The sequence below is a fragment of the Callionymus lyra genome, chromosome 9 (genome assembly GCF_982586985.1).
Source record: "Callionymus lyra chromosome 9, fCalLyr1.hap1.1, whole genome shotgun sequence".
Taxonomy (NCBI): Eukaryota; Metazoa; Chordata; class Actinopteri; order Syngnathiformes; family Callionymidae; genus Callionymus; species Callionymus lyra.
Window position 1 is genome coordinate 21368269 of NC_141826.1, and position 23061 is coordinate 21391329.

At 37.5% G+C, this 23061-nt stretch overlaps 4 protein-coding genes across 6 annotated transcripts; 3 read left to right on the forward strand and 1 right to left on the reverse strand.

The window, feature by feature from the left end:
• Positions 1-1450: 1450 nt before the first annotated feature.
• LOC148072257 (thiosulfate:glutathione sulfurtransferase-like) lies at positions 1451-4116 on the forward strand. The gene is made up of 4 exons (XM_087799103.1): positions 1451-1539; positions 2315-2443; positions 2533-2695; positions 3993-4116. The coding sequence occupies exons 1-4, from the start codon at positions 1470-1472 to the stop codon at positions 4045-4047; spliced, it is 417 nt and encodes a 138-aa protein (XP_087655229.1). The 5' UTR covers positions 1451-1469; the 3' UTR covers positions 4048-4116.
• A 783-nt stretch (positions 4117-4899) lies between these two features.
• LOC148072258 (type 2 DNA topoisomerase 6 subunit B-like) lies at positions 4900-8908 on the forward strand. The gene is made up of 14 exons (XM_087799531.1): positions 4900-4952; positions 5093-5210; positions 5516-5569; positions 5648-5769; positions 5831-5914; positions 5980-6035; positions 6408-6470; positions 6567-6751; positions 6832-6960; positions 7506-7664; positions 7752-7890; positions 7959-8052; positions 8472-8570; positions 8646-8908. Exons 1-14 carry the CDS (start codon positions 4932-4934, stop codon positions 8691-8693), a joined length of 1371 nt encoding a protein of 456 aa, XP_087655657.1. The 5' UTR covers positions 4900-4931; the 3' UTR covers positions 8694-8908.
• On the forward strand, positions 8654-14727 carry LOC148072259 (uncharacterized). Of its 3 annotated transcripts, none has more exons than XM_087799530.1 (11): positions 8654-8712; positions 11075-11110; positions 11177-11330; positions 11458-11541; positions 11918-11990; positions 12999-13283; positions 13357-13441; positions 13516-14073; positions 14134-14295; positions 14361-14389; positions 14456-14727. In XM_087799530.1, the coding sequence occupies exons 3-11, from the start codon at positions 11295-11297 to the stop codon at positions 14530-14532; spliced, it is 1389 nt and encodes a 462-aa protein (XP_087655656.1). In that variant the 5' UTR covers positions 8654-8712; positions 11075-11110; positions 11177-11294; the 3' UTR covers positions 14533-14727. The 3 variants fall into 3 exon arrangements, with proteins under 3 accessions (XP_087655656.1, XP_087655655.1, XP_087655654.1); XM_087799529.1 differs by having other exon boundaries at positions 8672-8726; XM_087799528.1 differs by lacking the exon at positions 8654-8712 and adding an exon at positions 10677-11011.
• A 332-nt stretch (positions 14728-15059) lies between these two features.
• Positions 15060-22937, reverse strand: pola2 (polymerase (DNA directed), alpha 2). Its single transcript, XM_087798819.1, has 18 exons — positions 22674-22937; positions 22171-22295; positions 22007-22095; positions 21843-21900; positions 21659-21768; positions 19789-19988; positions 19063-19151; positions 18833-18985; positions 17251-17313; positions 17117-17168; positions 16924-17042; positions 16805-16843; positions 16656-16729; positions 16472-16580; positions 16149-16255; positions 15643-15699; positions 15428-15554; positions 15060-15354 (listed from the first exon to the last, which is right to left on the reverse strand). Exons 1-18 carry the CDS (start codon positions 22756-22758, stop codon positions 15202-15204), a joined length of 1809 nt encoding a protein of 602 aa, XP_087654945.1. The 5' UTR covers positions 22759-22937; the 3' UTR covers positions 15060-15201.
• Between the last annotated feature and the right edge of the window lie 124 nt (positions 22938-23061).

Sequence of the window (23061 nt, forward strand, 5' to 3'; positions counted from 1 at the left end):
TTCTAATAATATTCCTGGTAATAACTTTGTCACTCATACTTTATTTCCGGTGTTTCTATCCACAGAGATGACGTCACCCTCCAGAAGGTCCGTTGGTGTGCTCCGTCGTCCGTGGTGACAGGATACAGCGTCGCAGTGGACGGTAAAGACGAGAGTTTTCAGTTCCCGGCAGCTTCAAGAAAAGGTGTGGTGGGGAATCTGGAATCAGGAACCAAGGTTTGCGTGATGGCAGTGAATGATGCCGGGCAGAGTGTTGCGTCAAAGTTCTTGTGCAAGCGTTACGACATCCCTGATACTTCAGACCTGCTGCAGTGGTGGAGAAACCAAGCTCCCCCATGTCTTAACATTTCACTAAACTCTACAAGAAAAACATGTAATTACTGGTCCCAATATTACCCCTACCCCTTGATCTTAGCCCTACCACTCCGACAGAGGGGTGTCCCAATTATTTAGTGCGGGGTTTAGGGGTAAGGCAGGGGGTTAGTTTATTCCTCGAAAACAAAGTAGGTCTGAAGCACACTTGAAACTGAGGGGTTTGATGGATAGGACAATTTCTACCCATAGCCCCTGAAACCCTTTTTTAAGGAGTATACGGAATGGCTGAGGGATAGAATTGAGAAATAGTCTAAATGAATACAATTGAATTTTAAGTTGAAAAAAAAGAGATCCATGTCACAAAAAGTATTTTTTATGAAAAACAAGGAATGGATCATAAATAATGGCTTTCCTAGAAAACATTCCCTTTGACCTTGGCACCAGGTACACTGACCCAACAGCTTTAGATGACCTTAACTGTGCATTAACCTACTATTCCAGATGGAAATGTGGACTTCTGGTCTCACTCCCAGAACTAATAGTTACGAGTGAACAGAGATGCTGGAGATTTTAAACCATGAAGTCTTGACTGATGTCATATTACTAGTGAACTTACATGTTGAAAGAAATGTGTATAAATAGACGAAGAGTGAGCTGTGATTAGAAATTACATTTATTTTTTTGCTGTAAAAACTACAGGTTTGTTTGCTGGCAAATTAACTCTAGTAGATTACTTCTGGGTAGTTTTCTGGTAATATATTTTTGTACTATATTCGTAAATAACATTTTTTAATAAAAAATATTTAAAGAACATGAGAATGTAATGTGTTGCTTGTTTTCTCCTGGATTCTTCTATTCTGCCGTATATGTGTGGAGTCAACACTTTAGTACAACTACTTGAAAAGTTAAATTGTTGTTTATCGGTTTAAATCATCTAAATACCTGTTTTCTTATTCAATATGTTCTCAGAAATGTGTTGAAAACGAAGAGTATTCAATCCTCGTGTCGCAAATGATTTTAATTTGAAGGACGTGAAGCGTGTTTGCCAAGAAATAGAGGTTATTGGTCGAATGTTACGTCAATCAAACACTAGTCCCGCCTTACAAATTCATCTTCAGCCAATCGCGTTCATCCTGCGTGTTCCGCCACAGGGGATGTTGGCTCGTATTTTAAGTCCTTCCGCCCGTTTGTTATTTCTTCAAACATCCAGGATGACGTGTACAGGTGAGAGAAGACCATGTTTTTATTACCTTTAATATTAAATATGTCCACTTTTTCTGTAAGCGACGAGTTTAAACACCTTCCTGACTTTTTTCATTATCACGATGACAACTACAGCACAGTCGCATAAAGACCAACTAGTATTTTTTTAAGTGTTTTTATGACACTTTAAACCTTGAAAAGTAACAACTCTTAACGCATAAAAATATAAAAAAAATCTCGGTGTTCTATTTAAAAAAACAGAACCACCGGTGCATTTCTTAGCATGACTCAGCAAATTTGACTGAACGTGTTCTTTCCGGGTTTCTTGTCTTATTATTGACGTGGTTTCTGTCGCCAAATGGTTTCACAATAGAACCTGAAAGGTACAAATATAAGGATAATAACGCTATTTTTCTTTATAAAAACTATATATTTTTTAACCCAAGTGGTTATAACTTCAAAATGAACATGCAAGAGAACTAAATAAAAGGTATATAATAAATAAACCTTATTTTTCCTACAATTTATCAATTTTCTATTCTCACGTTTGTATTTTTCCTCTAAAGTCTAAATAAGTTTATTTACAACATTAAAAGGTCAGAATGAATCCTATGTTTAGGGGATAGATAAACATATGTGATATTTGACTTAAGTTTGTTTATATTTGTGATCCGACATTATTTGTTTATACAATGCAGTTGTTTATTATTACAGTTTATTGCATTAAACGGTGATCGGGACACAATAATTATAACCATGAAGTGAGGCTGTTGTCATGGTGTTGTTCCTTCACCAGGCAACAAAGATGTCTCCTATGAAGACCTGAAAGATCTTCTGGGGAAAAGCAAGGATCTGCTTCTAGTCGATGTCCGCTCAGAGGAGGAGGTTAATAACGGACGTATTCCAGGATCTATTCACATTCCAGGTTCATAAAAAATATATATATATATATATATATATATATATATAATCCTGAGAGTGTTGCGACTTATATTTTTCTACTTTTCTCATCAGTTGCCACAGTGGAGGAAGCGTTTAAACTGACAGGTGAAGAGTTCAAGGCTAAGTTTGGAGTGACCAAGCCAGCGTTGGAAGCTCCAAACCTGGTGTTTCATTGCCACATGGGCAAGAGAGGAGCGACTGCAACCAGCGCCGCCGTCGCCCAGGGATACGCAAAGTAAATGAACCGTCACTCTGCTCTGCTGAACACAAAGAAGACGATTAGCATGAGCTTAAGATTGTGCTGTAAAAAAAAGTACTGAGCAATTTATCAAGAGAGCAAATGTTTCACATTTTAAAGCAGAAATACACCAGATATTTGATTCAATGATATTCAGTTTGGTTTATTCATATTATATAAATTCAGCGTCAGGATTGAACAGCAACTGATCTATGTTGTGTGTGACATTTGCTTGCTAAGTAATTGCTAATATAAAATATACAAAACGTGTTCCTCAATTGCAGGAGCTTAAACTGATTTAAATCTTGTCTACATCATGAAAAATAATAATAATACCTCAATTCTGAAACCAAAGGATACTACAACGACATCAAATGGTGACGAACATTGAGTCATCAATAAACCTTGTGTAGTTGAGTTACATTTCATGTTGCATCTCATAAAAAAAAGACTCAGTCTTCAGAGCTGGGGTGTAAGTCTGGATCAGATCACTGATGGAAGGCCTGACCATGAATAGCTCTGAAAGTAAGAACCAGAATTTTAAAGTTGATCCTGAAAGAAACTGGCAGCCAGTGAAGAGTTTTAAGGATCAGAGAAATGTGAGTTCTTCTACTAGAGCGGCTCAGAATTCTCGCTGCAGAGTTTTGTATTTACTGCAGGCGAGACAGATCCTTCTTGTTTAGACACCAAAATAAATTGTTACAATAGTCTAAACAAGAAGACACAAACGAGTGGCGTATAAGCACCAGACCGTGTTGTGACATCATTTTTTTTATTTTTTTTTTTTTTTTTAGAATCCCTTATTTGTCCCACGAGGGGAAATTCGGTAGTGCTTTTGACAGCCATTCACACGTACTGATGGGAGTAGGCTGCACACCTGCGCCAAGTCTACCATCAGGAGCAATCAGGGTAAAGTGTCTTGCTCAGGGACACAACGACACAAGCTTGTCTGGAGCTGGGATTGAACCAGATTGGATTGAATTTTCTTAAGTTTAGAGATTTTCCTCAGTTATAGGAAACAGTTTTTGGCCAGTTCTTGCAGGTGGTGAAGATGCTGAGGTTTTAATATGCGGGTATATCAAGGGTTACACATGGAGAGAAATGAAAGACACTGGTAACCAGTGAAGAGTTTTAATGATCAGGGAAAGTTTTGTATTAACTGCAGTTGAGTCACACAGTCCAAAGATCACATATGATAATATTACTGTATTTAGAAAAGAAAGGCACATTTTGAACGAGCATGTATTAGTTGTAACATTCGTATTAAACTGTTTTTTCCTGTTTTATTTTTCAGTGCCCGCAACTATGCCGGAGGATACAGAGAGTGGTCAGAGAAAGAAGCAAAATAACATTTGCATGAAGAATTTCTTTTTACACGTCCCTGCTTTTTAAACTCAAATAAAAGTGTATATTACTTATGTCTGAGTGATTTAATTAGATTTTCTTCTGTGTTGATTGTGTGTCGTGTCATTTGTAGTTGCATATATTGACTGTGTTGTGTTTGAATAATCATAGCTAAGTAGGTCCAAAAGGAAGGAGACAACAACTAGAATAACATTGTCTAAATGAAATTCTAAAACAAATACAGCTTCAGGCTGTTTTTAAAACAATATTAGGTTCCACAATGTTGGAAAAAAAGATTATAAAAACAAGGCTAACACGTTATTTAGAGATTGTTTAGTCTGTTGTGTAAGGAAACAAAAACACAAGATTACATAATATTTCTAGAAATAATTATTTTTGACTGACTACAGTTGCCATTTAGTGATATAATCGTTAAATTAAAGAGCTGATGCCTGTAATAAGGCATTCATTTATTGTAACTATTATTGTTTTTAAATAATATGAAAAAACCATACATCTATTGTATTTTCAGTCTTGTAAAAGTAACATAAGTACTTAAAAGGGTTTTAGTTGATGACTAAAAGTATCTTCCATTTATTTTTATCGTAATATATAGATAAAAGAAAGACAAATCAATAAAAGTAAAGAAATTAATTAGGGTATATACAAAAATAAATTTGTGTTGCAGTTTTTAACTAAACAATAACTATGCAATTTTCAATGAAAACTATCTTGTTTTTAAATATCATGATAATACACATTTATTTTTTAAATATTGATATTAAAAATCATTGTAAGCATTAAAACCAATGACTCATTCAGGTTATGTGAGAAAGCAATTGTAGTTTAGTGTGTTCTCTTGTTATCAGTTGTTAAACATCCGTAGAAAATGTGTCAAGAAATACACCAGGTATTTGTATGATGTCTCAACTTTAAAATACTAAAATATTGACGTATCTGACGTTTAAAAAAAATGCTAACAACTAGCTTTCTGATGATACTTACTTCGCTAGCATGCTAAGCTAACGAGTATTTCTTTCAAATGTGAAGGTTCTCCGAGTTTGTATGTTTTTGGTTCGACAACAGCCACGTGTGAAGAATTGTGCAGGACTTCTGGTGGTTATCTGGCCTCAGACCCAAGTTCAGTCCCAGACATTTTACTGTACAGGTGAGTTTCTGGGATAGAATCATGCTAACTATGATAGCATCATGCTAATGTTATGTTAGCATTAGCTTTAGCTTTGTTTGAACTTCCCTTCATGTGTTTCTCTTTGACAACTGAGACGTCTTATGAAGGGATCCGTTAAATGTTATGTTATAAGTACTACTAACAAAAAGATTAAAGTGGAAATGTGTATTAAATGTGGGAAATGGTGGTAATTAATAACATTGTCTATGCTTCTGAATTACTTATCATCCATCTGTACATATACTACAAATTGTAATTTCGAAACTATTTGCAAAACTATTAAGTTGCAGCTGCTGGTCCCAGACATAGGAAGACAAACGAAGAAAATCTACAAGCTGGTACTGACACAAAGCAATAACAAACACTAGTTGTGGTAATAAAATATAATTTTTTTATGATGTACATGTTTGTATAAGTTCTCACAGATGTAGATGAAGGAACACTTCCCCGCCTGCTGTGGTCGATAACACCAGATCCAGAAGAAATCCGCACATTCTGTGATGCTTTTGGCTCTTTGAAGTTAACGCTTACCTTTCAGGTACTTTAATGGTTGTTATTTAAGATATTTTATTGCCTCTGATAACTTCTGCCATCACCAGTTGAAAGATAATAGGTGTGTATCTCCGGCGTGGCAAGCTGGGTTGGAATCTTTCCTGCACATGTTCAGTCTGGCAAATGCAGCAGTAAGTTCTATTTCCTGTTGAGCATTTTTCAATATATTGAGCAGTTTCCACTTCTCTTTTTTCAGATAGCAGTCAGGCTTGTAATAAACCTCAGTCCTCACAGGTTAGAGAGAAATTTCAGGTGTGGTTTCATTCTTATTTTAGCATCTATTAAACTCTGTTGCATCAGTGGTTCGTCTGTTAAGCCCGTTGGTCTAGTTATGAGAATAAAGATTCCACCATCTGCATGTAATTATGTCTCTCCCTTCTCTGTCACCCAACCTCGTCCTTTCTCCCAATATGAACCATGAATCATCTCTTTTCATGCCCTAATCATCTACATTTACAACTATTCTTCTCACTTATAAAGTAACTATTGTCTGGATCACACGAGATAACACTTGACTGATCCTTTTGTGTTGAAATTCAGGTTATAATAACAAACCCAGTCTGTTATTTGAACCTGCAATAAAATGTTAGTGTTTTTTTTTTAACAATGTTTTTACAATTACAGAGCCAAGTTTAGGAGCAAAGCAGCTCAATCGCCTTTTGTTTTGGACGTCACCAGAGTCAGACAGTTAGTGTTTTTAAATTCAAACTATCATATTAATAGTTCATATCATGCTATTTAGGTTTTGGTATATTTTTGGCAATTTTTTTTTTTTTTTTGTAGGCCTCAAGTGAATGTGAGCGGAGTTCGCTGGTGTGACGGGGGTCACGCCGTCCTAGGAACTAAGCTACCGCTCAGCATCCCACCAGAAGTGATGGACCGAGGCCTGTACGGGGACCTGAGCGCTCAGCTGGTCTTCCTCCTGACCCCGTGCATGCATCAGCTCCCAAACCTGCAGACCGACTTGCGTCGGATTCAAATATCCTCTTCCAATCGCACGCAGATGAGAAACGCTAAAAAAAACAACAGAAATGTACCTTGACTTGAGTTCAGGTGATGTTCTACTCCCCCAGTAAACTACCAATCAGAGGACCTTCCAACCTTTTCAAAAGTCTTCCAACTCACCTCGACTGTCAGGATCTGGGTTTGCACAGCATTCAGTGGTCTGGACTTACAGGTAAAACACATCATTTAGATTGTTCTGGATCATCCTATGAACCTGTTACAAATGCTTTTGTATTCTCATAGTAATGTGAGAAATTTTCTTTCTGGGTGAACTTTGTGCTTCAGGAATGATGTGAATCTCTTATGTGAGAACTTGTTCTCAAAGCCTTCTTGTACACAGTTGTCCTCAATCCTGGATTTCATGAACAGAAATCTTGTTCAGTACATTTCTTTGATCTCTTGAGTTGAAGAGTGTCTTGGATCTGCTGCTCCGAGTGTGAATGCAGCAGGTTTTACAATCTCCACACAATCTGCGGATCATGTGTCTCCAGGGAAAGAGTGGAATGCTCTATATGATGCTGAACCACGTGGTTTAGTTTGGGTCTGACCGCACATTCTGCTGTTACCGTTTAGAACCAGAAGGAAAACAATGACCAGTTAGAGGAGATGTCATACACATGTGACCCTTTCTCTGTATTTATGTGAGGTTAAAGTTCATGAGAAACTGAATGACTTGAATCATGTTTTTATCTCGTTCTTCTCATCCTCCCTCTGCAGATCCTTCAACCTGTGACAACATTGTCTTCTCGGTGGAGTCGGATCCTTCCTCCGAGTCCCGGGACCAGCAAAGATGTTCCTCCATAGAACAGAATCTGTCGGTTTTTGTCTTCCTGCAGCACTGTGACCCCTTCACGTCTCATCTCTCTGAAGTCATATGTAAGAGACAGATGTGTGGCTGTAAACAAATGAACGAGGCTTTGAAGATTTGCTCAAATATTGTCTTTGGCTTGAAATCCACTGAAGCTGCAGAGACGCTCCTTGAGCACCACCTGGAGGCGATACTGAGCAACAACAGGCTGGCGGTCACATCGGCCTTTCAGAGCGATCTGAGAAATACAATGAAGTCACAACATGAAAGAAGGAAGGAAAGGAAAACATACATGTTAATGGGTTTTAACCAGAAGATAACGCTTTCATTTGTTTCTTATTTTAGAATCAAAGAAAGTTAAGCACTGCTGTGGAGGTGATTCTCAACTCGACCATGAGTATTGTGAGCTTCAGCAGCAACATGGACTTCAGGAAAGCCTGCTTAACCCACATGAAGGTGTTGTTTTCATGGTTTAATCACAGTTGACGACCTGAATCAAAACAGGATTGAACAACAACACAATGGAATATTTAAGACACAAACAATTAAATTCAATTGTATTTAAAGTGTCTCATAATAACAACAAAGATGTATAAATTAGAGATGAAAATGGATCATTCACCCAAAAAAAGGCTTTCTTTTACACATTATAATAAAAAAAATAGTTGATTTTCTGCTGTTCAATAACTTATTTCCTAACTTATTAGTGATCAGTTTGTTTATTAAATGATCTCATGTTGTTTACCGTAAAAACACTGTTTACCAATTAATGAACATGTCGTGAGTTGTTATATAATTATTTAGCTGCTGTCGCTCTTTATTTGTAAATAACATTCTTTTCTGGTTTCTATTGTGTCCGAACGGTTTTCTTCCAGGTGTCCAACACTCGCGATCTGTCCACCTCCCTCGGTGAATCACTAACAAGAGTGACATCATGGAAATTTGTTCCCAGCAGCAGATGTTTCTCCACTCGGGTCAGTCGTCACAACAACACTTCAACCTCTCAGTGTGCGGTTATAAACCGATGCTACTATATTCTTCCATTACAGGAAGAGGAGGTTCTTGAGCCCAACCATGTCTCCAGACCAGAAATGTGAAGACGTCTGTGGTTTGAAGGTTTGAGTTGAGATGTGAGGAGACGTTTAGGTTTTTGTGTTTGAAATATAATTCATTTTTTTTACTGTTCTACTAAATAAGCAACTATTTGACTTAATGTCAGGAAGTTATGTTTTCCTTATTGATGTTGAATTTACTACAAGATGATATAAACCTTCTTTAGTCTCTGCTCTGAATCTAAACTATTCTAATTTAAATAAAATCAAGTGTGGAAAACAAAGTCTCTCCTCTTAAACAATTCTGAAAACCTCAGATATGATTATATTTTTTGATTGGATTGTGAAAGGAAGACGACTAAAAAAAAGACTCTGACGGACAGAAATAACAGAAAAAGAGAGCAGAGGTTTAACCACAGTTTCCATCAACTTACACTGAGTCGATGGAAGCAGAAAAAAATGGATTTGATCCTTTGATGTGATTTTTCACTTCCTTGAGAAGGAAAATACTTTGAAGCAGGATTTGATTCACATGGTTACATAAGACGGGTGTTTGCCAATGACTGGGATGTCACATAATTACATCCAAGTTGAATTAGATTTGAAGGATGCGAGTGAGATACTAAGACAGATGTCGTGTCACACCTGTGTGTAATTGTGTCTCCGCTTGTGTTGAACACCTTTATTTTCCCCTTCATTTCCTGTATGAGTTGCTACCTTTTTCTTCACCTCTATTTTAATTCCTGCAGAATAGTCTGTAAAGAAGAGAAGCATTTAACCAAAGCTTATGTTAAGAAAGTCAGTCCTCATGGAATTAAAATGAAATCCCCAAAAATGTTACATTTCTTGATATCTGTGCCATATTTGGTTGTTTCATGAGAAATCTTTTTTCTCTCTTTGATTCTCCCCCAGAGAGATCTAAACTTTTTTTTTAAGGCTCTTCTTGTTCCTTCTACTGTTTACAGCTTAAATCACCACTTCCTTTATTTTTCCGTCCCACTCAGCCGTCTCTCATACATGAACTTAATGTCTCCGTATGTCCTCCAAGTACAGGTCACTTCCTGTCTGGATAACTAGAAGTATATAGTGTTTTTTATTTTTATTTAAATGTGTCGCAATATATATATCAAATATAGAGATTTTCTTTCTTTTTCTGTCCTGCAAGCAAACAAGATAATGTCAGTTAGATTTAGAACAGGTTTATTGACAGTTAAGACGGGGATTTTTGTGGAGTTGAAAGTACATAATAGAATTAATGAAAATAACAAATGATCAATCATATATTGAAGTGAGGATATAAAGACATCTTGGCTGGACTGGAAATGTCAACACATGACAATGACACAGAAACAAACACTGTCCAGGTGACATCATGCTGTGAAGGACATCACCTGGTATTTAAAACAACTATAAAACAGACTAAAATTCAAAATGAACCTCGTGTATCATTCAATAACTAATTCTAAATACACTTATTTATCTTAATATCAATCTGTGTAACCACAGCTGCGATCGCAAGGCACTATTAAACCTAGTTCTGGGGTTTAAACACTTCATGTAAGAGGTGTTAACTATTTACAAAAACCTGTCGAACCTCATTCTGTCTTGAACTGCAAGCGAAAGAAGAATGACGTCACATCCTGTTACAAACGCGTGCCCCGGAAGTGAATAAAATAATATCTCTGGATCAACATTTATTTATTAACATTTAATATATTATTGTATTTAAAATACTTCTAGTCATAAATAAAAAAAGAGTTTATATAAATTTGGGAAATTTTACTTGATTTTATATACGTGTATCGTTGACATTTAAATAGTTTCGATTATTGACTTAAAGAATGTATAAATAACATTTTGACTTAAGATATTTTTATAAATTAATCATAAAACGTTCCATCTTTAAATTTAAAAATGATTGACGTATTCAAAGTATTTAAATGTGGCGCACTGTTCCGTGTAGTACACGGTCATTGATACGTCATAGAAAAATATTTCTGATGTTTATATTTAAGATGTTGTTATTGATCAGACGCCACTATTTTATTCTGAATCTAGTACAAGAGGCAAATTGTTATTTTACATTAATTTTTTTCGGAATGTTTTAATTCAGTGGATCATTTTTAAATTGATTTCAAGATAAAATAGATTAGATTGTTTGTGTAGTAAAAGGTAATGGTTGACACATCCCAGATTTACGTGAAAGTCTGGCCCCTCCCCCTAAACTCACTGGTAATCCTGGTTAATCTGAGTCTATAGACTGCAGACATGACTGCACCGGACCAAGGGCTGCTGAATTTGGGGCATTCAATAGAACCATCAAATACTTTTACAATCACAAGAGAAGGAGGTCTAAGATATAGGTAATATTTATGAATATATTGTTTAATTAATATGGATTATAATCTACTGTCGTCACTCAACAGGTCACTGCAGGATGAAGGTACCACGAGGAAATATTTGTGAGTAAACAATATTGACTTTATTTATTTATTTATTATTATGTTGACCGTTCTTTTCACTTCCAGTAAGCAGAGGCGTCTGCGAGAATATCTCCAGGAGCTCGGAGACAGAGAGAAGGCGTCTCAACATCAGAACCGACAACTGCTGCAGCAGTTTGAGAAAGTAGAGAAGACGCTGAGAGTCATGATGACCAGAACCGCAGCCATGAAAACAATCCGGGTCAGCAGCAATAACATCATCTGTAACGTCTCTGGTCAAACTTTGGACTGTTTTTTTCGGATCCATTCACAGATTTGGTTGAACTGAATCCATATGAACCTAAATCTTCTTCCTGAACTCCCTACAGATGGAGTACGAGAGATACCTGGAGGAGAACTATCCTCGCTGGCAGCAGGAACTCCAAGTGAAAACAGAAGCTGCTCAAAGAAAGGTTTGAAAACATGCGTGACTGAGAATGAAATGATTCATAACATCATTTTAGTAACCTGAGTTATTCTTACATTTTAAGACAATTTCTGATCTTTTTTCAGGTTTTATTTCATATTGAACTGATCTATCTTTGTATCTTTGTTATTTTTCTTTGATCTATGCTCTTATCTTTAGACTTAGAATGTATCATCTTGAACTTTCTTTTTATAGAAACTTTGTTCTTGTTATTGTTTTCTTTTACGAATCTATCATCTGTGTTGCTCTGTTTTAACTGGAAAAACGATTTCCAGAAGGAGACTCTCCAGAGCGATCAATAAAGTTTTATCCATCATAACATTTATATAAATGCTTTAACAACTTTGTACCTTTCTTAACAGATGACGGAGGACTGTTTGAAAATGTGTCCGAGGAATACTGAGGAACAAGTCAAACAAAAACAAGCATCAAAAGGTTTGTTTCATTCTTTCACTTCTTGCTTCTATAAACTCAAAAATGCTCAAATGATTTGCCTTCGTAAAGTTTTTTCAATGTCATGAAGCATATTTTTACGTATTGTTTCCTTCCGTGAAACCAGGGGTCGGCAAATTTATCAAAATAAACCTATTAACGCTTCTGAGAGTAAAAACATCATTTCAATCAACTTTTCTTTTCACTTATAGCTTTGCTTTGTTCGACTGAAATATGAAGTTGTGTTTCAGTGTCTCAGTGTCATCAGAAGATTAGTTTAATTTACAATATATTTGTTTAGTTATTTTTGAATAAATACATTCAAAGGTTTGTCCATAGATGTCAAATGTTTTTTTTTACTGAATAATTGAAGACAATCATTTGTATTTTGAAAAGGTTGTATCGTTTTTCTTTTTAATAATTTAATTAAAAATGCCCCCAAAAACATTTAAAATGCATGATTTTATTTTACACAGAGTTCAACAGAAAAACGTTAAACGTTTGCAATTATACCAACAGGTTTATACTGAATTTAAAGTTTACCAATTAAAAGAATAACTTCGCAATTTTTAAAAAATATTATTATTGGAATTAAAATATCAAACCATTTGTCACTTTTTTTTTCATGTTGTCAAATTATAAATGGAATTTAAAAGGCCACATAAAAAAAGCCCATTGAATTTAGAAACATATTAATAATAATATTGTGATAATTGTAATTAGAATATCAAACTCCATGTGTAAGAAAACATATAAAAAAACATTTATGTTGGAAATGATTAATAAGGTAAGGTAAGGTAAAACCTTACCTTATTAATCATTTCCAACATAAATAATATAAAATAATAATATAAAAAAACAAACATTCATCACACAAAAATATAAATTCAACCTTTGAACATAAAAATAATTAAACAAATGATAAAAAAAAAAAACATTTCTATGACTATTTTTCCACAAGTTCCAACATTGAAATGTAAATATTCTGATGACACTTACATGAAACTACAGGTCGGGACATAGATTCCGGGAGCGAACCTGCAGGTGAAACGATCCACAAACCCGAGTCCGACCGGAACCAGGAAGGCGTCTGTCGTCGTCTCTTACCGTCGCACCAACCGACTCGACTCCATCAAGCAGAACTTGGCACCGGCGCAAACGCTCGATACGATCAGGACGGCGTACACTCGTATCAAGCCTTGTTAGCTACGGGTCTGACTCTTGGCTCAACAGCACTGCGGCACCTTCTGACCACGAGAGCTCCTGCAGGGAGTCACGAGCTGGACGTCCAGCCAGGTTGGAACCAAACGATCCACAATTTAAGAGACATATTCATAAAGTTGTCGTCATTTGAATTTTCTCTCGGTAGTTCGGTTGAGCTGGAGCTCTGAGGTCGGAGGAGACGGTTCCAGACGGAGTGAAGAGCAAGAGAGGAAAGCGACTGACTCTCCAGGGTGATTTTTTGTATTATACATTGAACCAAATAATAAGAGCGTAAATGATGCCGAAACCACGTCTCGACCTATAGATCATCGTCGACCTCGGGCGACATCGTCGTCTCGCCGGCCGCTCGCTCAGAGACGGCGGAGAACAGAAGGTTGTCGGGCGTGGAGCAGACGGACAGGAGCTCAGGAGATGATCAGAGTGAAGATGAAGAGCAATCACAGAGAAGCAGCGACGAGTCCGGACCATCGAGCAAGAGGCAAGAAACCAGAGAGACGGAGGAGGAAGAGGAGGAGGAGGAGGAGGAGGAAGATGGAAAGGAAGACGAGGAGGAGGAAGATGGAAAGGAAGACGAGGAGGAGGAAGATGGAAAGGAGGATGAGGACGTGGAGGAGAGTTTGCCGGAGAGCGAGGGGGTTTCGTTAGGAAGACACACGACAGAGGACGAAGACACTGACGAAGAGGAGGACGAGGTGAAGTCAGAGGAGGATGAAGAAAACGGTGAGAAAACGAGACAGAAAGACGAAGGAGAGAGTGAAGACGATGAAGAGGTGGAGGAACGTGACGAAGAAGGGGAAGAAGTCGAGGAACCAAAGAGAGACGAGGACGACTCCGATGACATCATCGTCGCGCCAAAGACCAGGTATTTTTTTGATCATTTTCTGCTCAAATCTTGCACGTCTGTGACGTTCTGACCCTTCAGGTCCAGGAAGCTGCTCGTCATCCCTGAAGTCTCCGAGAACGAAGACAAGAGCGACAAAGAGTCGAGCGACGAGGAGCTCAACGAGTCGAGTGATGATGATGATGATGATGATGATGATGATGAAGATGATATCGAGCGACTCCTCGCACCTGAGCTACAGACGTAAATAAAAAAATGAACGACCTTCACATGACATGGACCTGAACTGACCCTTGATTCTATTCCAGACTCAAAGACAGTGAAGCAAAGGTCAAAGGTAAATGATCAAACACACAAACACCCGACATCAGTGACTGAAGATGTTTTGTGTCGACTTTTCCAGCGACGCACAAGATCTTCCAGGTGGAGCAGAGAGAGTCTCCGGACCCTCAGATCCACTCGGACAGTTTTTACGACTGAAGTACTTTTAACCAAATAAACACTGTATTCTCTCGCACTATTAGACGCACCGGATTATAAGGTGCATAGAATAAAAGATACGGTCAAAAGCAGCAGAAAAGTTGAGCGTGTATGACTGGTTGAGCGCGCAGCAGAGTGATTTTGCGCAAAAAACCACCAAGACACACTCGCTCAAACAGGTGGCAGTAATCTCACTCCATAGCCAACCGCCATGATGTGATGACGCAATGACGTAATCCCACCCACGGCGTGTCGTCTCAGAGTCATGAAAGTCACCAGGTGATGTTCATATATAAAGTCTCCGGATTATAAGGCGCACTGTGACTCATTTAAGAAACATCTTAAGACGATTTTATTTGTTCAGGCTTTTCCTTGATTTTCTGGAACTCCTGTTGTGTTATCAGTTTTACTTGACCTTTAAAGTATATACTTTAGTGAGTATTGTTTTGATTTTTTTGTCATTTTTTGAGAAATTTAAAGGCTTTTAAAAAATTATCTCTAGAAAAATAAACCCAGAGGAATAAAAGTGGTAGAAAAGCAACAGTTTATTTATCATTCATTATTAATATCAAGCAATAATACGTTTTTGCTTCTAATTTGTGTATAAAGTTTCTACATATGTTCACCGACTCGGAGGAAAAACGCGACGAACTCACGTCAACGTTCGTCTTAAATCTTCACCACCTGAGCTGCTAAACACGGACTCGACCTCTTTCCGCCCTCGGCGGGGTCGCTGCGCTGGATCAGGAGCCGGCCGTAGGTCCCGCCCACCTGACCTTTCGTCAGACGTCCAGGATTGACGCAGACGCAGCCAATCACGTCCTGGACAGAAACAAAATGTTCCAGTTAAAACAAAACAAAACAAACATTTATTAAGCGTCTGATTCGACAAGACCTTTATGAAATATCGCAGCTCTGAGGGCACCAGGAGGACGTCGGGCGTCACGGGCATTTGTCCAAAACCCTGGAGCTTTTCAAAGTCCATGTTCACCTCCTCGGCTGGAGGGTAAAGGGGGTAATAACTGGGAACAGGATCACAGGACGTCAGATTAGGTAGAACTTTATACGTCAGGAGCGACGAGAGAAACAAGATGAACAAACGAACGATACCTTCTCTGGATCAACATGTGCTTCAGAATACGAGAGAATCTGTCGGATCCGGAGCCGCTGGAAGAAAAGTCCAGTTATTTACTTCCTGGTCTATTGATTCTTGGTAGAAATACTGCAGGTCACAGAAAGATTAAATATGTATTATATTAGGACTTAAAGAACATATTAATAAATACAAAAATAAAATAAGAACGGTAAAAAAATGAAACCATAACATAAAATGAACACGAATAAAAGAACATTATCGAGAATTAAAAAATAGTATAATTTGTTAAATAAATGCACAGTACAGTACAGAAAGGGGGGGTTGAACAAAAATAATTAAAAACATGAACTGTTCCAATTAAAATTTAATTTTAAATGTATATTAAAATGGAAGTTATTTAAAAACTTTATTTTATAAAAAAAAGATAAAATTAAAAATGTTATAATTGATCATTTTATTTTTAAGCTGCATATAAAAAAGATGACCGTTGAAAAAAAAACAAATGATATTTATTTATTACCAACTGATCTCTTCTGCAGCCATGTGGAATAAGATGTCTGTGGACGTGAGGCCGAGGGTCACACCGTCGATGACAAGAGTGCAGGGGTCCGGGACCAGAGTGACGCGCTGCCAGAAAGAAGGGGGATTATCAGCATCAGCATCAGCATCAGCATTAGCATTAGCATTAGCATTAGCATTAGCATCAGAATCAGCATTAGCATCAGAATTAGCATCAGCATCAGCATCAGCATCAGCATCAGCATCAGCATCAGCATCAGCATTAGCATTAGCATTAGCATTAGCATCAGCATCAGCATCATCAAGTTGTTGTTCTGGTCCCACCTGGCTCTGCTCCTTGCTGAGATTGGGAAGAGAGAACGGAGGCTGAGGGTAGATGAAGTTATGATGGATGTCTCTCTGCGACGGAGCGAACACCAGACGACAGCCGACGCTGCCGAGAAAAACGCATAAAAACGGATTAAAAGCCGCCGACGACGACCAAAGAGGGAGAAGCGAAGAAACTCACCTTTTGGTTCCGTCGACGACGCTTTCCACGCATCGGGTGAAAATGGCCTCGAACGTCTCGGTCACCTGAGCTTTCTGCGGGAGAGACCGGACGGAAAACTTGCATCAACACGTCATCCCTTCATCGTCGAGAGTAAAACTTCTCGTTACCTCGATTTGTTGGTGTTTGGCGTCGACGAAGGGTCCGAGCTGAAGAGGAAGAGAATGTTTAGGATCACGTCAGGTGACTCGTCAGGTGACTCGTCAGGTGAACAGAAGGCGTGAGGTACCAGAATGCACACGTCCGGACGGTCCCGGACGATGCCGTTGATCAGGTCCAGCAGGGGGTCAAAGGTCAGGCTGTCAGAGGGGGTGTAAGGGCCGCAGGCGACGAGAACGTTTAGAGGCTCTGAGGGTCGCGAGGGATCGTTTCAGTCGAGACAAGAGACGAGTTTAACCTTTTCCTGAAAATCTATACGTCACCTTCGTCCATTTCCATTTTGACCTCCGGACAGTAGAAGGGCAGAGGGTCCCCCTGAAGAAACACATTTGTCACTCGGTTACCTCCAGGAAATATAACTTATCGAGTCGATACGAGTTCATTAGATGCAACTGACCTGGTAGAGTTTGGACGCCATTAACTTCTTCCCCGTCGTGTTCATTCCTTCCATCACCACCACCTGAGAGAGAAGGAAGAATCAAATGAAGAATCGTTTTTTTATTTCACCTCGATATTCAAACCACGGAGCAAGTATTCTGGTAGACAGAAGTAGTGATTCAAGATTTAATCTTGTTATAATGTTATGGTTGTATTTACGTTAAACCTTATTTTATTTCAATGATTCATTGTATGAATACATTTGCTTGTATTTCTATATTTTATAAAGATTGTATTTTTGTTATTTGTGTTTAATCAAGATTTTATTTTTGAATTTTAGCAATATTGTATTTTTTATTTGTATTTTTAATAAGATTGTGTTTTTGTTAGATTCTTTAATTAAGATTGTATTTTTGTTATTTATCGAGATTGTATTTTTGTATTATGCATTTTATCGCGATTGTATTTTTGTATTGTGTATCATTTTGAGATTGTATTTTGTGTATTTAATCAGGTTTGTATTTTTGTGATTTGGAAATTTATCAAGATTGTATTATTCATTTTATCGCGATTGTATCATGTATATAATCAAGTCTGTATTTTTGTTTCATGTATTTTATCGAGTTTGTATTTTTTTATCATGTATTTTATCGTGATTTTATTATGTATTTTATCGAGTTTGTATTTTGTATCATGTATTTTATCGTGATTTTATTATGTATTTTATCGAGTTTATATTTTTGTATCATGTATTTTATCGTGATTTGATTATGTATTTTATCGAGTTTATATTTTTGTATCATGTATTTTATCGTGATTTTATTATGTATTTTATCGAGTTTATATTTTTGTATCATGTATTTTATCGTGATTTGATTATGTATTTTATCAAGTTTGTATTTTTGTACTATGTATTTTATTGTGATTTTATTATGTATTTTATCAAGTTTGTATTTTTGTACTATGTATTTTAAATATTTTATTTCTGTAATTTTGTATTTTATCAACATTGTATTTTTGTATCTTATCAACATTATATTTTTGTATTTTATCAAAATTATATTTTGTATCAAGATTGCGTTTTTGTATTTTCCATTTCAACAAGATTGTATTTTTGTATTTTATCAAGATTGTATTTCTGTAATTTTGTATTCTAACAAGATTGTATTTTTGTTAAATGCTTTTTAATAAGATTATAATTTTGTATATTATGAAGATTGTATTTTAATAAGATTAGAACTTTGTATTTTTTAAATGGATGTATTTAGAAACATGAACTTCTTTCTCCAAGATCAATAAAGTATCAAAGACTTTTCAATTAAATGCCAAAAAAAAGGCCAATAAAATATCTCCAAGACATTTCCAGTCAATATAAAAGAGACAATAAAGATATTTGCTACTAATAAAAAAGTACAGAATCATGCAAAAACACTGAAAGATGTCAGAGTTCTCGGTCAGACGCCGGTGGATCCTCAGGACCGGGATCTTTGGCTCTCTCTGTTGCTCTGGGTGGCCATATAACCTGCTGCACACGACTCAGCGCGCAGGCAAATGAAAACCACCGTCAAGTGACTAAACCCTACGGTCGGGTGCGACCTCACCTGACCCGGGAACAGCGAGTACTCCCTGAGCTCGGACAGGTCCACGGCCACGTGTTGACCTCCGTGCTCCGCCCCCTCCTCCAGCAACACCGACTGCGAGTTGAGTTTTCCGTTGCTGTCGCAGCAGACGTGACCCAGAACCGTCACGCTGTCCTGAGATCAGAGGAACGGATCCACACGGTTTTATGTCGACTCGTGAATCAAGACTTTATGTTTTTTGAACCGTGTACCTGAGCAGGCAGTGAAGCCGACGAGAACTCCTCGATGTTGAAGTGAGACCGCAGACCTTCTCCCAGCTCCTCGATCTTCTCCGTCAACACTGTGGAAGACCACGAGTGTTTGTCACAATATTGTTTTCCTACAAGCATTTTAAATCATACATTTATTTATCAATAATGTTAATATATATATAATAGTTAGTTTGCTAGTTAAAACTTTAAATAAAAGCTACTTTAATGGTTTTTTTTACTATGGATTTATGGCAGAAGGATATATGTGTATAAAAAATAATCTTCTCCCACAACAAACAAGTCATTTATATTTATAGAGCTTTTCCAGACCAGGTTCACAAAGCGCTAAAACAATCAAAACAATATTCAATAAAATGTACACCGAGACAAACACAGGAGTCCCAGAAAATCAAGGAAAAGCACAAATAAAAAGGTCTTAAGATGTTTCTTGAAGGAGTCAGTAGATCATCAAACACAAAGATCGTTCCAAAGCTTAGGAGCAACAGTCTGGAAGGATCACTGTCCTCCAAAGAAACTGGCAGCCAGAGAAGAGTTTTAAGGATCGGAGAAATGTGAGTTCTTCTACTAGAGCGGCTCAGAATTTTCGCTGCAGAGTTTTGTATTAACTGCAGGCGAGACACATCCTTCTTGTTTCATCTCTTTACATCATTTACAAACTTTCATCTAAGAGGCTCTAACGATCAACAACAACTGCTCCTTCCTCACCGTTGCGAACATCTCTGAGCCTCTGGAACATGAACTTATAGCTGGAGTGCAGAGAATATTCCGGACCTTCCAGCTGCTCCAGCTGGATTCCGGAACTGGGCGTCTTCCTGCCGACCCATCGGGTTCCCTGCACAGCTCCGAACGTGGCGACGACCTCGCCCTTCGCCCCCCGCTGGCTGTAGTTTTGAGAAGGGGTCACACTGGAAAGAATAAAGAAGGGAATACGCTTGAAATTACTCGGGGATCTTTTTACCGATTCAAATCTGTTGAATGTTTTCTGGATTTCTCTGTGGTTTCAGTGTAAATATGGACCATTTTTGTCATTTTTTATTTTATTTTAAATGATTTTATTTTAAGATAATCAGAGCTATGTCATTATTTTCTATCTATTAACCAGCTCACATTGTAGAAAAATGGAGTCACTTGCTCTGGCTTCTCAAAAACATCACAAGTTCAAGAGGAACTAGATTTAATAGTGCCTTGTGATCGCAGCTGTGGTTATACAGATTCATATTAAGTGTATTTAGAATTTAATATGTGAAAATATGCAATGCAAAGGAGCTTTTACAGCGAGTTTTATGAATTAAAGACCAACAAAAGACTTTAAGTTTGAAAAAAATATATGATTGACTCTCTTTCTATACAGGTACACTGAAGATAAAAGTCCAAAGGGAATTGATTTAAAGAACATTATCTGATTTTTCAAAGCATGAAAACAATACAAAGCAAGAGATTCTAGTCCGACACAGACTTAATGTTTTTTTGGTATATAAATGTGGGGGAAAAAAGGCATAATTATACATTATTGATAGATAACTTATAGAAATACATCAGCAGTAAAATACAATCTGAACAACCAGTTAATAACTGACAGTTATAGTAGAAAGTAAATCTTTCTTAGGTCGTTTCTGGTGCTGGACTTCAATTCAACAATTACTGTTGTAGATCATGAAGGCTTGAGGCTCTAATGTTACAAAGACTTCAGGGGCTGAAACACCTCAATCATTTAATCAGCCATTTAATAATGCTGTGTTGATGAAGCTTCATAATGCAGTATCATGTTGTTTAGAGGTCAGTAGGTGGCGCCATCACTTTAAAAATGACAGTTGTTAAAAACAAAGGAAAATAGTGCAGAAGCCGCCAGCTAGTGGACTCTGAAGATAATGACACTGTTTCATGAAGCTTCATCAGATCATCACTAATATTTACAAATATACAAAAAACTACTAAAGACAGTGTCTTTGCCAAAATCTCCAAATGCTTTGTTCTAAATATCAGTTGACTACTAAATATATAGTTTGATTTTTTTAAACGTTCTAATAGTTATTATGATGTGAAACCAAGTTGTGCGTATCACAGATGATGGCAAGTGACTTAAGATGACATTCAAGTAGATATAAAGTATTAAAAATGGATGCGGTGTGGTCTAGAGACAGTGGCTCTGAGGAAAAGGCAGGAAGTAGAGCTGGAGGTAGCAGAGATGAAGATGACAGGGTTTTTTAGGGAGTGACGAAGATGGATAGGATCAGGAATGAGTCGATCAGAGGAACATGTTAGATGTTTTGGAGATAAGAGCAGAGAGATTAAGATGGTTTGGTCGTGTACAGAGGACAGATAGTGAGTATATCGGGAGAAGGATGCTGGGGTTGGAACTGCCAGGCAGGAGGTCTGGATAAAAAAGAGATTATGAAGACTAAAGAGAAGGTTTGTGGATGTAGTGAAAGAGGACATGAAGTTGGTCGGTGTGAGAGAGAGGGATACAAAGGACAGGTATAGATGGAGGAGGTTGATTCACTGTTGCGACCCCTGAAGGGAGCAGCCCAAAGAAGAAGAAGAAGAAGAAGAAGAAGTACGACTGAGCAGTCATTACCTTGGAGAGAAGCTGGCAGGTGACAGTAGCAAACCTGGACTGGCCAGTAGAGCGATACTTCGCTTTGAGTGAGGGTTTTCTGGAGTAGTTAGTGGTCTCTTCTGAGAAGCCTGCGTCCAGGAAGGAAAACCAGCTGAAAAGCTTATCTTAATTGTGTTGAGAGAAAGTCAAAATAACACGTTACCTTGGCAGGCGTGCAGTACGAGTCCAACAAGTTCTCCTCCTCTTCCTCTGCTTTAATTCTGACAAAATCATACATTAAGGTCCGTCACCAAAAATGTCAATAGCAGCAACTAGTTGTCAAAATTAAACAATGCTATGAATTATGAAACTCCGGGTCAAGGATACAAATCTTGCAAAGAGTGGATGTCTCTGGTTCTGTTGAAAGGTTCTTCTCTTTTGGAGCTTTGTTTAGATTTTATCTTTTTGTTTAGGACCTGCAAAAGTTAACAACACAACATTGTCACATTTCATGAACTGGAAGAGATCATTGTTGTTGGTTTTTTTTTTACCTCATGTTCAAATTGTTCAACGGTTTCCACTGAGAGCTTCAGTCCATTTTTGGTGGTGCTGAAGGCAACCCACTCCAGAACTATCTCATCTGCCGTCATCCTGTTACAAATACACAGCTCCACCACTGAAACACAAAGGAAGATCAGATGAATAAAATGCAATTTACAATTCAAAGTTTATATATTATTATGAATGTATTTAATTAACAATGGAGAGTACGATCATTTATTACAACTCAGTTTGGGTTCATATCTGAATTATTATGCATTTTCTTGTGTATCACAAGGTTAAATACTTAAATAATGACTCAATTACTTATAACAAAACGTTACTAACTTAAAAAAGGCAGTTTGACTGTAGATTTATAAACCTATCACAACAATAACAAGTTTAAATTACCTACATTTTCCATTATAAAAGGTCAGTCGAAAGACCACCTTTGACAAACAGAGGTTATAAACCAAGACTTCAGTGTTGAATCAAAAGATATAGTTGATCTCACGTTTGTCCAGAACGGAATCATCTCCACAGGGAACATCGAAAAGCTCCAGCTCTGATGTCAAGCTTTCTGCTGTCACTGCAGACATTGTTGTTGTTGTTGTTGTTGTCAGAAAATGTTGGGGGAAAAAGCGATTATCTATAAGAATTGGTAAAACCCGGACTTAAACCGAAAGAATACTAGAGTCGATTCACAAATTTGTTCTCCGGACTAAAACATTGCATCTCTTGTTAAACGTCTGCTTCGTTTCATTTTAGCGCGAAAACCCGACTGACAGTCGCTCACTTCCTGATTCGCGGGAATGAATGGCGGTAAAATAATCACATGAAACTAACCAGCGCCCTCTAGCGCATCGGAATACTTGACATTTATCACCGTTTCTCTACGAACT

Bases quoted from the DNA above. Each gene is read 5' to 3' on its own strand.
- LOC148072258 (XM_087799531.1), top strand. From the start codon at position 4,932: ATGTGTCAAGAAATACACCAG. The intron at 6,036-6,407 runs GTGTGGTTTCAT...TTACAATTACAG, and splicing joins AGGTTAGAGAGAAATTTCAG to AGCCAAGTTTAGGAGCAAAG. The intron at 6,961-7,505 runs GTAAAACACATC...CTCCCTCTGCAG, and splicing joins TCAGTGGTCTGGACTTACAG to ATCCTTCAACCTGTGACAAC.
- pola2 (XM_087798819.1), bottom strand. From the start codon at position 22,758: ATGTCTGCAGTGACAGCAGAAAGCTTGACATCAGAGCTGGAGCTTTTC. The intron at 19,989-21,658 runs GTAATGACTGCT...TATTCTTTCCAG, and splicing joins CCTGCCAGCTTCTCTCCAAG to TGTGACCCCTTCTCAAAACT. The intron at 16,256-16,471 runs GTGGGACCAGAA...TCTTTCTGGCAG, and splicing joins TCAGCAAGGAGCAGAGCCAG to CGCGTCACTCTGGTCCCGGA.
- LOC148072259 (XM_087799528.1), top strand. From the start codon at position 10,917: ATGACTGCACCGGACCAAGGGCTGCTGAATTTGGGGCATTCAATAGAA. The intron at 14,296-14,360 runs GTAAATAAAAAA...ATTCTATTCCAG, and splicing joins CTCGCACCTGAGCTACAGAC to ACTCAAAGACAGTGAAGCAA. The intron at 14,390-14,455 runs GTAAATGATCAA...CGACTTTTCCAG, and splicing joins CAGTGAAGCAAAGGTCAAAG to CGACGCACAAGATCTTCCAG.
- LOC148072257 (XM_087799103.1), top strand. From the start codon at position 1,470: ATGTTGGCTCGTATTTTAAGTCCTTCCGCCCGTTTGTTATTTCTTCAA. The intron at 1,540-2,314 runs GTGAGAGAAGAC...TTCCTTCACCAG, and splicing joins ATCCAGGATGACGTGTACAG to GCAACAAAGATGTCTCCTAT. The intron at 2,444-2,532 runs GTTCATAAAAAA...TTTTCTCATCAG, and splicing joins AGGATCTATTCACATTCCAG to TTGCCACAGTGGAGGAAGCG.